We start from the raw sequence: 14,399 nt of genomic DNA, 5'->3' as shown, positions 1-14,399 counted from the left end.
AATTAAAGTTCAGAGGTGAGAGAGGTTGGCCCAGGCCAGCTGGGCAGTCAATCAGTGGAGAAGTCAGGATTAGAGTAAACTCTCAGGACAGTGCTCCTTCTCCCCTATCCCACCCCCAAGCCTCAAGCTCAAACTTCAAAATATCAGAAACCCTGGAAGTGAAGAAATGATTTATGACACATCAGCATCACATACTTTAAAAAATGATGCTTTAAGATATAACATTGGTCTTGACATACCTTTAAAAATATTAATTATTTTAATGGCTATCTCAAAGAACTTTGATGACATAGAGCACAGGAGTTACCCTGGGCTGGAGCGGTTGTCTGCAGTTCTCAACATGCAGCCATGCAAAATCCTAAATAACATTGTCAGTCTCTATGTGGTGTTTCACAGAGGACTACCTTGAACCTTCAGCAACATCCTTGCTGTAGGTCTTTGGAAGTTCTGGTCCTGAGAAGTTTGCTCAATGGATGGAAGCTCTGGTCACGATTGGAATAAAAGGACCAGAGATAATTTCTGGAAAGTGAAGGAATCCATCGTCTGACATTAAAATTCAAAAGGAGAGTTGCAGTAAAGATGTGACTTCTGGCTTCTGACTCTTGTTAGTGAATGGGAGCTTCTCCAAAGGCAGGTACCAACTGCATTTCCTTGCCCAGCTCTCACATTGTGTTCGGTGACATGCATTGGTGAGGTGGAAGCTGGGTGCCACTTGTAGTTGGAAAGAGTTATCACAGAGCAGCAGGACACATCAGAACTGGGCGTGTCCATGCTGGAGTATCCTCACTTGGGTGCAGCGGTAGTGGCTTCCTTACTGGTAGCTTCACCTTCATTTTGTATTGAGCTAGATGTGCTCATGTTGACTTGATCACTGAGGCCTCTAGTGACACTGTCATAGGATGGTGGGAAAGATGTGGCAGATGCAGTTTCAGATTTGTCTGGAAACACACACTTCTCATTTTCCATGAATGCATCATCTGTGAGTGACACAGCCTCCTCCTCAGCCCTGGGCACGCCTGGGGGTTTGGAAATTGTCCAGGAGCGATGCAGCACATAGCTACGATAGGCCTTTTGAATGACAGTGGCTGAAATGTCTTCTTGCTTCCACCGGAGGGTGGTGGCTATTGGTTCATAAGATGCTTTTGAAAGATTAGTTGCCATAAACTTCTCCTCCATGTTTGCCTTCAGAGAATCCAACTCCCCAGATTCTCCCAGAACATTCTTGGTGAAGGCAAAAAGGATGTCCAAACAGTGGATCTTATCTCCAGGGACCAGTGGCAGGTCCATCCGGATTAATATATTCTGATTGGGTTTTGGGATTCGCAAGGGGCCAGAGAGTGTGTCTGCAAAGTCTGAGAGGGCAGAAAAGGTTATAAACTGGGTGGCCTCGGGGTCAAACTTCTCCCAAGTCTCATAGAACATGTCAAAGTCATCCTCGCTCAGGGGCTCCGTGCTCTCCTCCGTGGCCACATTGAAGTTCTCCAGAATCACTGCTATGTACATGTTGACCACGATGAGGAAGGAGATGATGATGTAGGTGGTGAAGAAGATGATGCCCACGGCTGGGTTTCCACAGTTCCCCCGGGAGCCATTGCTGTTGGGCAGATTGGGGTCACAGTAGGGGGGCCCCGTGTTGAGGATGGGGCTGAGGAGACCGTCCCAGCCGGCCGACGTGGTGATCTGGAAGAGGCACAGCATGCTGTTGGCGAAGGTCTGGAAATTGAACATATCGTCGATGCCAGCTTCCCACTTGACATTGGGGAAGGTGGCCATGCCGAAGATGGAGTAGATGAACATGACGAGGAAGAGCAGCAGCCCGATGTTGAAGAGGGCAGGCAGGGACATCATGAGGGCAAAGAGCAGCGTGCGGATCCCCTTGGCCGCTCGGATCAGCCTGAGTATGCGGCCGATTCGGGCCAGGCGGATGACTCGGAAGAGCGTTGGGGAGAAGTAACTTTCAAGGGACGTAAGAATTGCAGAAAACACCAGGCCTTTCAAAGAGAGAGGAAATGATCTAATTAGTACTCCCAACCATGAGCCCTGACAGAGTTGGCTGTGATCACACTCCCTTATCTTGGCTCCAGATGAACCTCCACATGAGCAGCTGTATTTAAGGACTCTGAACCCTCTGAGCCTGGCACAGGGGGTGGCATAGAGTAGGGGTTCAGTAAGTGTTCATTGCATAAATCTCTCTCTCTCGAGTAAGTCTCACCTTTCCCACCATGTTCTTGTTTTTCCCTCTACCCAGAATATTTTCTTAGTCAACCTCCATGGTCAAACCCTATCTTCTGCAGCATAGTTCAGTTGGAAGGGATTGCTCCATATTCCACATGCACACAGTCCTTTGTCTGTTTCTGTTTATGACACAGACTCTGCTGTTCCCTGAAAATTTAGCCTTTGGGTCATGCCTTTTCCTCTACCCTGGTCCTGTTCTCTGTGAAGGCCAGGACCCCCCTGTGATTCATCTCCCTATCTCCTACTGAGAAGACTGACTAAGTTTCTGGCACATGGTCCTGCGGATAATTGTACAGAGCCTGGAATTAATTATAAGGGGGCCTGAGGAGTTTGGCAACTTGCTGACAGCTATAGCAGAATGGCTTTGAATGACCAGCTGTCTGCATAATGGTTTTTATTTGTTTCTTTCCTTTCCAGCTGAGTTTGAACTCCCTGTTAGGGCCTGGAGATGGGGGGTCAGTTACAGCCTCCCACCCCAACGAGGAACAAGGCTGGAAAGATGAAGATGTCTCCCTATCTGGTAACTAACTTGAAGATTTGTAAAGCCTGATTTTGGGGACCCATGGGGCCTATTGGGACTACCAAAGATTATGCAAGGCCGTTAGGTAAGACATGATTCAAAATCTCTTAGGACAAATGGTGAGGTGTGTGGTAGCAAGTTCTCCCACCTTGCCAGGGTTCCCTCTTCTCCTACTTGCCTTTCATCATATGAACATGGGTAGTCACAATACATGTTAGAAGGAGGAAGAAAATGGGAGGAGACTTGGGAAATAATTATATATTTTTTATTATAAAGCCTTAATGAAAGCCCCTCTCCTAAAATCCACTTTAACTGGGACATTTTCCCATAGCATGGGGTACATTATATATCTGTATAATTTCCTAAGATTCTGCCAGCCAACTGGTCTACCTCTACTTTAAGGGAGAATGAGTGTTCATACCTGTAACATTTAGATACTTAATACATGTCTTGCTGGTGGGGAGGAAGACAGGAAGAGGGAGGGAGAGCAGAAGGACTGACAGGTAAAATCTGTCTTTCACTTATTTTCTAGCTGTCTCTCTGAGTGATTTCTGCCCAGTGACTGGTGTTGCCATGCAGGTCATAGGAACTGGTAATTACAGTATCCACCCACATTACAGAATTGAGTATTTAAGTATATTTTATTTCTATAATGCTGATATGAGAAGTCATATAAGCAAGCTGCCTTCTCTAATATAAAATCAAAATGGACTTTAGAATCTGTCACTTTGGAAGACAAATAAAACAAACCTCCCATAAAACCTAGTAGCAACAAGAAAATAAAACAAAATGAAAAACAAAAATACATTAAACTCCCCTCCCCCTCAAACAACCAAACACAACTCAGAGCTGTATTTCAGCACCAGGGTAGGGAGACTGGTTAAGTGCTGCCAAGTTGTACTTAGATACTATTAGCCTTTGACGGTAAATCAATGGAAAATTAAATCTACAACTATGCCCTCACGCAAAAAGTAAACAGGTCATAGTATAATAGGTCAGAATGATTTTATAATGCAATACAAAGTTCGTGTGCTGGGATTTGGACTTCATAGGGCCACACTTTGGCTCAACCACACAAAGGCCAGGGATAGTCTCTTGGTTGTTGGTGAGAAACTGCTAGTTCATTAGGACATTATCCTGGTCTAAATTCAGCTCCACCATTTTACCAACTGTATAATTTTGCATAACTTTCTTAATCTCTGAGGCTCAATGTTCAATGTATGAAATAAGGATAATAATATGCCTTTCACAGGGCTACTGTGAAGATTCATAAAGCCCAGCCTAGTGCTCAGAACTCAGCAAGCAGTCAATTATGGTGGCTCCATTTTCCACTTTAGCCTCTCATTCTATTCATTTTCTCTGAACACCTTTGGCCCCACAATACTGCGCCTGTCATTCAACAATACCCAGACTAGACCATAATAGCACTGATCTCTTCACATTGATCCCTTGACTTTTCTATCATCATATTCCTTAAGTGGAGAGTTATATAGAGATTTCATTCCAGACCCTTGACTTAAGAATCTCCTTTGAACAATCTCCTCCTTGACTTTCCTCACTCAGTTGGCAACCCACCTCCTTTTCCAAAAACTATTTTATGACTCACTTCACATCACACCACCCACTCTCTGATTTGAAGATCATAAAAATAAGGCCCCCTGGAAACTCCGTCTCTCTGTAGGAACAATAGTTCCCTCTCAGCCCCCAAAGTTCTGGTGATGGCTGTGTTGCAGTAGGTGCCTGAAGACAGAGCATGGAGCAGGCCAATGGAACCTCTCCATGTGCCTGAGAGGCCCAGGGCCATTTTAAATCCTCTGCCCTTGGAAGGCAGCAAATACTGGGCTCCTCTAACATATAATGTATTTCAAAATTTTGTTGGTTGTCCCCTTGGTTACAGCTAAAACAACCCCAAGCAGAGGCTGGGCTTCCCCACCACATGTGATACCCACTTACTCCCAATGGAGAGGATGACAACAATGAAGTCAAACACATTCCAGCCATTGGTGAAGAAGTACTGCCTCAAGGCGAACATCTTCATGACACACTCGCCCGTGAAGACGGCCACAAAGAACTGGTTGATTCTGTTAAGGACTTTTGTCTTTTCTGCACTCTGATCATCCGTCTCCACCATCATGGTGATCATGTTGAGGCAGATGAGGACCATGATGATGATGTCAAAAGTTTGTTTGGTCACGATGTCAAAGACGAAGCCCTGGTACTTGTTCTGAAAAATCAAGAGATAATATGTCAGGGCCTTTTGGCCAAGATAAACCAGGCATCTGGAGAGGCTGTGTTCTCCATGGATGGGTTTTTGAAGTCTCCCTCTTTTGTCTCCCTCACACTCCACATCCAAACAGAAGCCAGGCCCTGTCCAAAATCTCATTCTTAGTTAATTCTACCTCATCGCTTCAATTCAAGTCCTCATTGCCTCTCCTGGGCCCATAAAGTCACCAGGCACTTTGTCCTTGACCATGTTCTTCCCTCCATTTGCCATGCCCTTCCAGCCTGTCTCTTGGCTACCTAAATCCTAATAGTCTTGAGTGATCCATCTTAAGCCCTACTTCCTCCAGAGAGTTTTCCTTAATCATATTATACCACATCATTCTGCCCCTTCTTTGTGTTCCCACATCCTTTACAGTCAGTCTCCAGTTCTAACATTTCATGTATGCTTCTCTTCTTCTCTACTAGACAATGAGCCTAATATAGAGGCCATATCTGATTTAACTTTGTGTTCCTTTGGTGCCTTGCACAGAGCAAGAGTTCAAGAACTGCTTGCAAAATTATTGATTCAAAGGTAAAGTTAGTGTGATGGTGCAACTTATTCCTGCAAATGTTCTCTTTACTCCTGGGGCTGTGCAGATGTTTAAGCAAATGCATGGGGTCAGGTCTTGATTGTTTGCATTCTTGGAAAGAGGCAGAATGTCCTGGATAACAAAGAGATCATCTATACTTGGATTTTTTTTTTTAAAAAAGCTCCTACTATGGCCCTCTAGTGTTCCCTGAGCTGTTAACATCATACTGTTCTGGGACTGCTTGATCTGAATTCCATTCTCCACCCCTGACCTTCTCCTGAACCCTTCTCCTGAGGCCTGTGGAGCTCACCTGCCTTGATCTGCAAACACCTCCTCTTGTTCAGTGGCTGCCAATTTTTTCCCCACCCCATGTACTCCAGGGCTAGGAGGCAGACCTGAGATCCTTCTTGTCTCCACTGTCACTTCTAGACATTTGCTCCTCCTGTGTCTGGTAAAGTCCTTCCTCCTTAAAGCTCGTGTCATCTAGCTAGTTCACCTTCACCTTGTCACAATTGCTGCCATTTACCAACCTCCTGGTCCCTCTGCTTCACTACTGATGAGTGAAGCTCTTGGCCACACTTGACCACTCTTGGCTATTATGTCTTGGATCCTTAGCTAAATATCCAATGACCTAGTTTTTTTCTAATTTAAAGAAAAATCTCCCTGAACCTCACTGTATTCTCTCTCCATTTTCACAGCAAAATTTCTTGAAAGAGTTGTGTGCAATCAATGTTTCTCATTCACTCCTCAATCCACTCCAACATAGTTCTTATTCCTGTCCTGCCACTGAAATGGTTCTTTCTAATCATCAGTGACCTCTGTAATGCTAACTCTAGGACACTTTTTTGGCATTGCTTACCAACCCTTTCTTGCTTTTCATCATGCCTTATTTTCCTGGTTCATTTCTTGACCTTCTGGATGTTCTACTTGAGCCTTCTTTACTCAACCTTTAGGTGTGAGAGTTCCTCAAGTCTTAGTCCTAGGTACCCTTTGCTTTTCACCCCATTCTTTCTCCCCTGGCAACCTCTTAAGCCTGTGAATTATTATGTGTGTGGTTTTGGCTGATTATTTTCCTGAGTCACTGGACTACATTCTCTGTGAGGGCAGGAGCTTTGTCTTTCTCACTTACTGCTCTATTTCCAGTATCTGCACATTACCTGGCACATGACAGATGTTCATACATAGATGAATGAATGGATGACAGAAAAGATATCTTTGTTACCCACACCTTCAATAAAATCATAAAGCCACTTCATTAGGGTTTCATTAAATTTGATTCTGCACAACAGGCACTTAATACATGTGTACTATGTGCAGGGCTCTGCATGAGTGGCTGTGAGGGAGGAAGAGAGGAAGCTCTTAGGAGTCTCACCGGGGAGCTCCCAGGAGCTGCAAAGCAAGCAGAAACAAGAAGGGCTGTGACAGAGGCTGCTTCCTACTTTCCTCTTCGGGGTGGGGATGAGTTGCTACCCTAGTGGGTTAGAGCAAAGAATCAAACCCAAGTAGGCCTGGGTCCAGCACACTGCTGGCTCAGATCTTTTCTGGAGTGGGAGGGGTATTGCTGAGCCAACAACAGCCCCCATTTCATCACTGAAAATGTCGAAGAAAAAAAACCCCACAGAGCCCATTCATGGTCACGTAACTTCTAATTAAATGGAACAGGCGAGAACATTGCTAAGTTCCAGGCATCAAGTTTGCTCTGGATATTCGGGTGCTGGGGAATGCAGCAGCTTGCTGGCTGCTTTTGGCTTAGTCTGTGGGCAGGGATCACACCTTTGCAACCCTCGGTGCTCTCAGAGATGATGAAGTAGGTGACTGATGGTGTGATATTATAGAGCCTATTATTTTCCTATAAAGTGGAGTATGTGAAACCTGCTTTTAGTGGTTTTCCTAGCAAAGAATGTTATAGAATAAAATCTCTCAGTCTCATGGAAACCTTCATCTTTGTTATGGTTGAAGCATAAGGTTTAGAACCTGGGCTTCACCAGAGATGGTGGGTGGCATGCATGTGCGTGTGTGGGAGGTCCATATGTCATCCAGGTTGGCTATGCTATGTATGACCTTGTACCCGTGCAGCTGTGGGGTGGAACGGTGGTGCCAATGCTCTGTGTGTCTGCCCAGCTGGACTTGTGGGGATTCCTATGGGAAGAAGGTGAGCATTCTAGTGCTAATCATCTGTTGCCAAGGAAGCTAGACCTGGGAAGGTGGGTCTTATATGCCAGAGGGAATTTCTCTTTTGCTTTGGGTTTCTTTCCTGGTTCTGGACTTTGAGGAGGACAGGTGACCAGGCTTGTGCCACTGGGTGGTGAACACAAAGATGTTCCCTGCCAGATGGATGCCAGCCAGGAGCTGGGATGGGCCAAGGCCTCTGGCCCCTGGATGGAGGGCAGCCATATGCACTTGCTGCTGAGACCCTGCAAAGTCTTATTTGAATGTCCCAGCTTTGCCTCAGTTATGCTGAGGGGAACCAAGGAAAGAGTACTTGCCATTCTTGGGTGAGAATACTAAGGAGAGAGCCATGCTCCTACACTAAACCTGGTATAGTATTGATAGTTAATTAGTGATCCCTTCTCCCCTCACCACTCCCTGCCCTACCCTGAGGGGTGGTGAATCTCAGGAACACAGCTGGGCTATGGTCTCACTTCCCTTATCCATGTGAAGAACCTCCCCCTACTGCCAACCTTGGATGATCTTGGTTGTGGCTTAATAAAATGATAATTTTGTTGCAAGTCTTCCTGCCCAACCATCACCTTCCAACCCTATTGTAGTACCTGGAGTCCCAGCATTAGGTTCCTACCTTTGTGTTAAGATAGTGTTCTCGCCCTGGCTGGCATAGCTCAGACTGAGTGCGGGCTGCAAACCAAAGCATCACAGGTTCGATTCCCAGCCAGGGCACATGCCTGGGTTGCAGGCCATGGCCCCCAGCAACCGCACATTGATGTTTCTCTCTCTCTCTCTTTCTCCCTCCCTTCCCTCTCTAAAAATAAATAAATAAATCTTAAAAAAAAGGATAGTGTTCTCTCCACGGTCCCTTTTTGGCATGCAGCCCACCCTGTCCCAGGGAAATCGTCCTCCTTCAGAGGAGGAAGCTAGAGTGGCCTGGGGGATTGGCTGATGAGAAGGGAGAGGCTGAGATGTTATTGAGAAACTGAGTAATTTGTAGGGGAAGGTTCTAGAAACCATCATGATTTTTCCAGGGGTGGTCCTTAGCATATAACTTGTTGGTGTCTGGGTCAAATGTGGACCCAACATCAGTCCAGCCCCCACTGAAGGTCAGTTGCTTGTTTCTCAGTCAGTCTGAGGATTCTCCTCCCGCAGCCCTACCTTAACTTTGATTGGCTGGGTTCAGCCTTTCACCTATATATTCTAATTTTGAGCCCATTCCTGTCCACTGACCTGGTTGACAGGGGTACTCAATGGGCTCTGAGCACTTTCTCTCAGGTTCATCCAAGCCCAGTCATAGCGATCTTAGGGGGGATTTGGGAGGAAACTCTGCCCCTGCAATGGTCTGGACATCCCATTACTCCCCATTGTAACACTTCTCATCAGAATAGAGAACACTAATACATTTATGAGCAGTGTTTCCAAGCAAAGTGTGTCAAAGGTCACCACACTCTTTTCCTCCATAAATGTTTTTAAAGATTCTGTGCTCATACATATTTTAGTAACTTACGCAAATCCCATGCCTTGATTTAGACATCCTAATGTATGTCTTTCTAGTTCATTTAGGGAAAGGCCTGACTCTTTGTTGAAGGTCCTTAGGCTCTGCCCTTGTGTGGGGAAGGGCTACTGGGATCATGCCATGGGCAGTGCCTGTAGTTTTCTTCATAAATGTTGCATCATCACCACAGAAAGGTTTTATAAAGGGACAAGGTGCCAATTCTATTCACTGGAGTAGATGGCTCAGAAAATCTTTGAAGAGATTCAGTTGTACATTCTAACACAGCAACATCCCCACTCCCAGACCCGTTCCTCAGCCTCCATCAGGGGCCAGCCAGGGGCCTGGTGCATCTTCTGGCTGACGCCTGAGAAGAACTTAGATGAGAAATTTCGTGTATGCTTCAGATGATGCATTGGACAGGAGGATGAAAGGGCCTGTCTCTTAGGGTCTTTGCAGATAAAGGAATCAAAGTGGAGTACGGCTTTACGTTTTGGTCAACCTTTAAATGCTAGAGTGGGATAATTTTTGGTTTCTGTTGTGCCCCTGATCATGATCTTCACCAGCCCAGGATCCAAGGTGGGTTGGGTTTGGGCCATTTCCTCTCTGTCCAGCTGAAATCTAGGCTAAGGCTAGAGATCCGTTACAACATAGATTATAACGCATAATCACACAAATGTTTCATCTCTGGGCTCTAATCCCCCTTACTATCACTTAACCTAGTCTACTCTCAGTCCTGTGTTTGAACCCTAAAACTGTACTTCCCTAAGTAGTTCTATCTGGAATAACTACAGAAGATGTGTTCACGCCGTAAGTTGCTTTTTTCAGACTTCTCATTCCAAGGACCTGGGAATCCTCATTAGCTTCATCCCTAAACTCAACCCAAACCCCCTCCTCCACAGAGGGCACTGCCCAGGCCCCTACTCAGTACAAACATAGGCCATCAGGTTAGATTCACAGACACACCCTGCTAGAGAGCTCTGGGGCTCACCAGGGGCCGAGGGATAGGCTTCTGCGGCTTCTTGGAGCCCAGCTTCTTCATGGCGTTGTAGTATTTCTTCTGTTCCTCTGTCATGAAGATGTCCTGGCCCCCTAAGTGCAGGAGAGGATAACACACAACACTGTTATTAAACCAACAGGAACCCCCAGGGATACCAAAGTTATGCTGGAGGGGAAAGACATCTCAATTTCCTTGTCTTTCTGCAGAAAGGCACACCAAAGTTAAGCTGTGTGCTGCCCAGGTGCCACAACCAGGGGCAGAGAGGATGGGACTGAGCCCCAGCCCTGACCCACTCACTGCCTGGGTCTCTGGAACAAAGCCTGGTTCTTGTCTCCAGGAACCCAGAGATCCTGCATGGATGAAGGTGGGGAGCATTTGGGAACAGGACCCAAGGAGAAGGTACAGGTTGGTTCAAACCTGAGCCTTGAATCCAGCCTGCTCATGCCAGTCAAATCCACTGGTTTCTAGAATCATACTCCCTGCCCGGGGCCAGGGCTTCCCTCAGGGCCTTCAGGAACAAAGACCCTGGGACCCCCCCCCGCCCCAGCCCCTTCCTGGAGAGGAGGAGTTGAGGCCAGTTACTGCCTTATCCCAGGGTCCTTGGAGAACCCTTGGTTGGTTCTCTGAAGGCCCTGCCAGCTGCACCTCCCTGTGCTGTTGCAGTGCTGGGAATCCCACCACTGAAGATTCCTGCCTGCCTTAGGATTGGCTATTAGTTTTCTTTTAAACCTCCTTCCTTTAACTCCTTGCCTTTCACGGCCTGACATCATTTTAAAGCCTCCCATTTCAAGAGCATGTTTGCGTACATTAGTCCCTGCAAATGCTGGGGAAACGGGCTGAGATCCGTGGGTTTTGGGAAGAGATCTTGGAAACTTTACAGACACAGAGGACTTCCTGGGAGGATTGGTGTGTCCTGGGTGGGGCCACACTGAGATGTCTGGACAAAGAGTCAGCAAATAATAGAGTTTCTCGCCCCGGCTTGACTGCTGGCTGACCTCACTCTATTCTCTGACATGGCCATCTCCATGCCTGGGCTGGGTTCCGAGGCTGTAAGGAGAGAGCACTGTGCAGATGATTGCAAAGCTCCTGAGGCACCGAGGACACTGAGCAGCGCTCCACAGCTGTCTTGCTGAGTCCCTTTAGGGCTCCCACAGCCCTGTCTTGCCCCTTCTCATCCTCAGAACCCCTGCCAAAGACTTCCTGCAGGTGGGATGCCTGCCCCACTAGATATATATTCTAAATTGTAACAGCGACACTTTTCCTCTAGTGTCCATTGTGCGCTCAGCCCTAAACATGGTGCTTTTTGTACAGAATTTTATTTACCTCTCCCCAAAATCATGCAAACAGGTATCATTAACCTCATGGAAAGGATGAGGAAACCAAGGCTCAGAGAGGTTTAAAAAATTACCAGGGTCAGCCATCCAGCAAGTGGTTGAGCTGGGAAAGCAGATCCAGGCTTGAAGGGTGTTAATACCAATGCTGTGCTCTCTGATCTGTGCCATGATTTCTCCACGGGACCCACCCCCATTTTTCTCTGGACTTTGGTTTGCACAAATCTAAATGGTGCCCTATCTACCTCAGGGGTCTGGAGGGTATTAAATGAAAGAGTAGTATGAATACTTTTATATGTTTAATAAAAACACAAGAGGTTGTCTGGGATTGGGCTCCCATTCACCAGAGTCAGTGCCCATGGAGGCAGGTTGGGATTCTGCCAACACGGGCATTCTGGCCCTTCCTGAGGCCTCCTGACTCAGTGCTCTGGACGTCAGGACTCCAGACAGAGGCAGCGCTGGAGCCCTTTCTTTCCTTGTCGATTTCCCCAAGGGGTCACCTGGGACACATCCAACACAGCTGGTTCCAGCTAGGAGGATCATGGCACTCTGGGAGAGAAGATGGGGATCCCAGGCAAGGTTGGCAGGGCAATACTGACACAGAGAAATGCAACTCTTTCTACAGCAGCCCCGACAGCAAACAGGTGAGGACTGAAACCAGAGGGCAAAGGTTGATGTTGGTATTAAAGGTCAAAACTGGCCTCCTGGTCAGTCACGAAGGGCTGTGACTAGTGTTGGTTTTAGTTATGAGGCCAGGGGACACTACAGAAACACCCGAACCCCACTTATCTTTTTTTTCTGTTGATTAAAGTTGTCAATTATGACCCCAACGAAGAGATTGAGTGTGAAGAAGCCGCCAAAAATGATGAAGACGACGAAGTACAAGTACATGTACTTGCTGCTCTCCCACTTGGGCTGCAAGGTCACCTGTGAGCAGACAAGGTGGGGCACAGGGAGGAGGGGGTGTCTTAGTTTTTGTTTACCCCGAAAGCCAACCTTGAGACAAGGACCTGGGTGCAAGTGGTTTATTTGGGAGGCAATCCTTGGAAGTAGGAGTGAAGGAAGGGGAGGGGTAAGCAGGAACAGGAGAAAAGTAATCACTGTGGGCAATTGGGACTCCATCCTGAGGGGGCTGCCTAAGGAACCGTGTAAAACACATCTCAGGACTTGACCTCCGAGGGACAGGGAAACTAGAGTATTTATCCAGAGACCCCCAAAACTTATCTGTGAGGGTTGCCCTTGGGGACATGAAACCCCTCACCCTTGAGGGAGGGGCTGCTGAGCCAGCTCTGAAGCATGGAAGAAAGCCAGGTTTCAGAGGATAGCAAGTGAACTCAGAGGTGGACCAAGAAGATGGCAGGGCATGGGCAGTGTCAACCACAGTGGTAATGATAAGGCATGGGTCTTGTCTCATCATTCTCCTCCACCTGGCTGCCATAACAGCACTTGAAATTCCATCTCATCCCTTTGTTCTAGCCCCCACCCCTGCCCAGGGAGTGCCCTCAGCCACAGTTCTTTATCTATTACTTTCTTAGAGCAGAAGAAGAGCTTCAGAAGCCTGAGGAAGGTACATGGGGGGAGAGCAGGCTATCCTCAGCTTAAATAGCTAACAGTGAGCCAGCTTGCCACTGCTCCAGAGAGGGACAGTGCCAGGCTGCTGGGTGGTACCAAGGCCACCTTCACTCCAATTCAATTGGACTGATGTGGGCAGGACACCCGGAAGGGAAGCCAGTAGACACGGTGGTCTGAGACTCACCCCTCGGGCATCAACGGCAGCATACATGATGTCCATCCAGCCTTTAAAGGTTGCCTAGAAACAAGGAGCAGAAGTCACTCAGTCTCTGTCCATCCATCTACACTGGGCTCTGTTTTGATTTACTTATTTGTTTTTCTATTCGAGCATTGGCTCCCCTGGAGCCAGTTCTGACATGGCTCTGTATCTCCCAGGGCAGAGCACAATGTTTGGCTCACCATAGCTACTCAGGGATTGTGTGTCAGATGAATTTGTGAACAAATAGTGGAATGCAGGGACTCGCTGGTAACTGCGTGACAAATGTATAAGCAATTACATTAACACTTGAATGGATGGAGCACTGAATGAAAAAGTGGGTTAAGGCAAGGGATGCAGAAGGAAGGAAGGAAGGAAGGAAGGAAGGAAAGAAGGAAGGAGGGAAGATATGAGTGCAGTTGACTGTCATCATCACCAGCATTATGTATCACCACAACCTGGAACATAATTTATTACTCTCTAGGGGTAATTTGCAGAAGACTGAACATGTGGCTCTACTGTATTTATTTTGTACAAGTAGTGAATTTTATCTCATTACCTGATATGATCCCATAGCAGGCTCATTCCTTTATTCTAGTCTATTTCCCACATTGGTCAAATTATACCACTGGGAGATCACACTCATTGGTAAGGCCCTCTGGCCTCATGCTTAGACCGAATGTTACCCCCTACATAGCATCTTCTGAAAGACCCTAGTCCCTCCATGTTACAGAGCAGCTAAAGGACTCACCACCTGTAGAAGTGCGAGGTAACCCATTGCAACATTATCAAAGTTGACCTTCGTGTTGACCCAATACAACTTGCCAGTGTAGTTTTGAAGTGTACAGTCAGATTCGTTATTCACAACAGTAGAAGACGCAAGAGAAAAGCCTGCATTGGTGGTGTTGATGCACCTCCAAAATGTCCCTGAAAAGAAGTTCATGCCCATGATGCTGAAGATGAGCCAGAAGATGAGGCAGACGAGCAGCACGTTCATGATGGACGGGATGGCGCCCACCAGGGCATCCACCACCACCTGAGGGGAAATGCAAAAGGACCTGGAACCCCACCAATGCTCCACCCCTCTTGGCTGGA

At 47.0% G+C, this 14,399-nt stretch overlaps 1 protein-coding gene across 1 annotated transcript in view; it reads right to left on the bottom strand.

The window, feature by feature from the left end:
- Positions 1 to 783: 783 nt before the first annotated feature.
- The window catches only part of SCN10A (sodium voltage-gated channel alpha subunit 10), an 80,144-nt gene continuing 66,528 nt past the window's right edge, over positions 784 to 14,399 (bottom strand). Inside the window, exons 22-27 of the mRNA XM_045856829.1 lie at positions 14,056 to 14,340; positions 13,293 to 13,346; positions 12,326 to 12,463; positions 10,197 to 10,301; positions 4,709 to 4,979; positions 784 to 1,991 (exon numbers count right to left, since the gene is read on the bottom strand). Of these exons, the coding sequence (XP_045712785.1) occupies positions 784 to 1,991; positions 4,709 to 4,979; positions 10,197 to 10,301; positions 12,326 to 12,463; positions 13,293 to 13,346; positions 14,056 to 14,340 (2,061 nt within the window). The remainder of the gene's footprint in view (positions 1,992 to 4,708; positions 4,980 to 10,196; positions 10,302 to 12,325; positions 12,464 to 13,292; positions 13,347 to 14,055; positions 14,341 to 14,399) is intronic.

This window comes from Phyllostomus hastatus, unplaced genomic scaffold, assembly GCF_019186645.2.
Source record: "Phyllostomus hastatus isolate PE091 unplaced genomic scaffold, TTU_PhHast_1.1 phas_scaffold_129, whole genome shotgun sequence".
NCBI lineage: Eukaryota > Metazoa > Chordata > Mammalia > Chiroptera > Phyllostomidae > Phyllostomus > Phyllostomus hastatus.
This window is presented reverse-complemented; position numbering and strand designations above follow the sequence as displayed.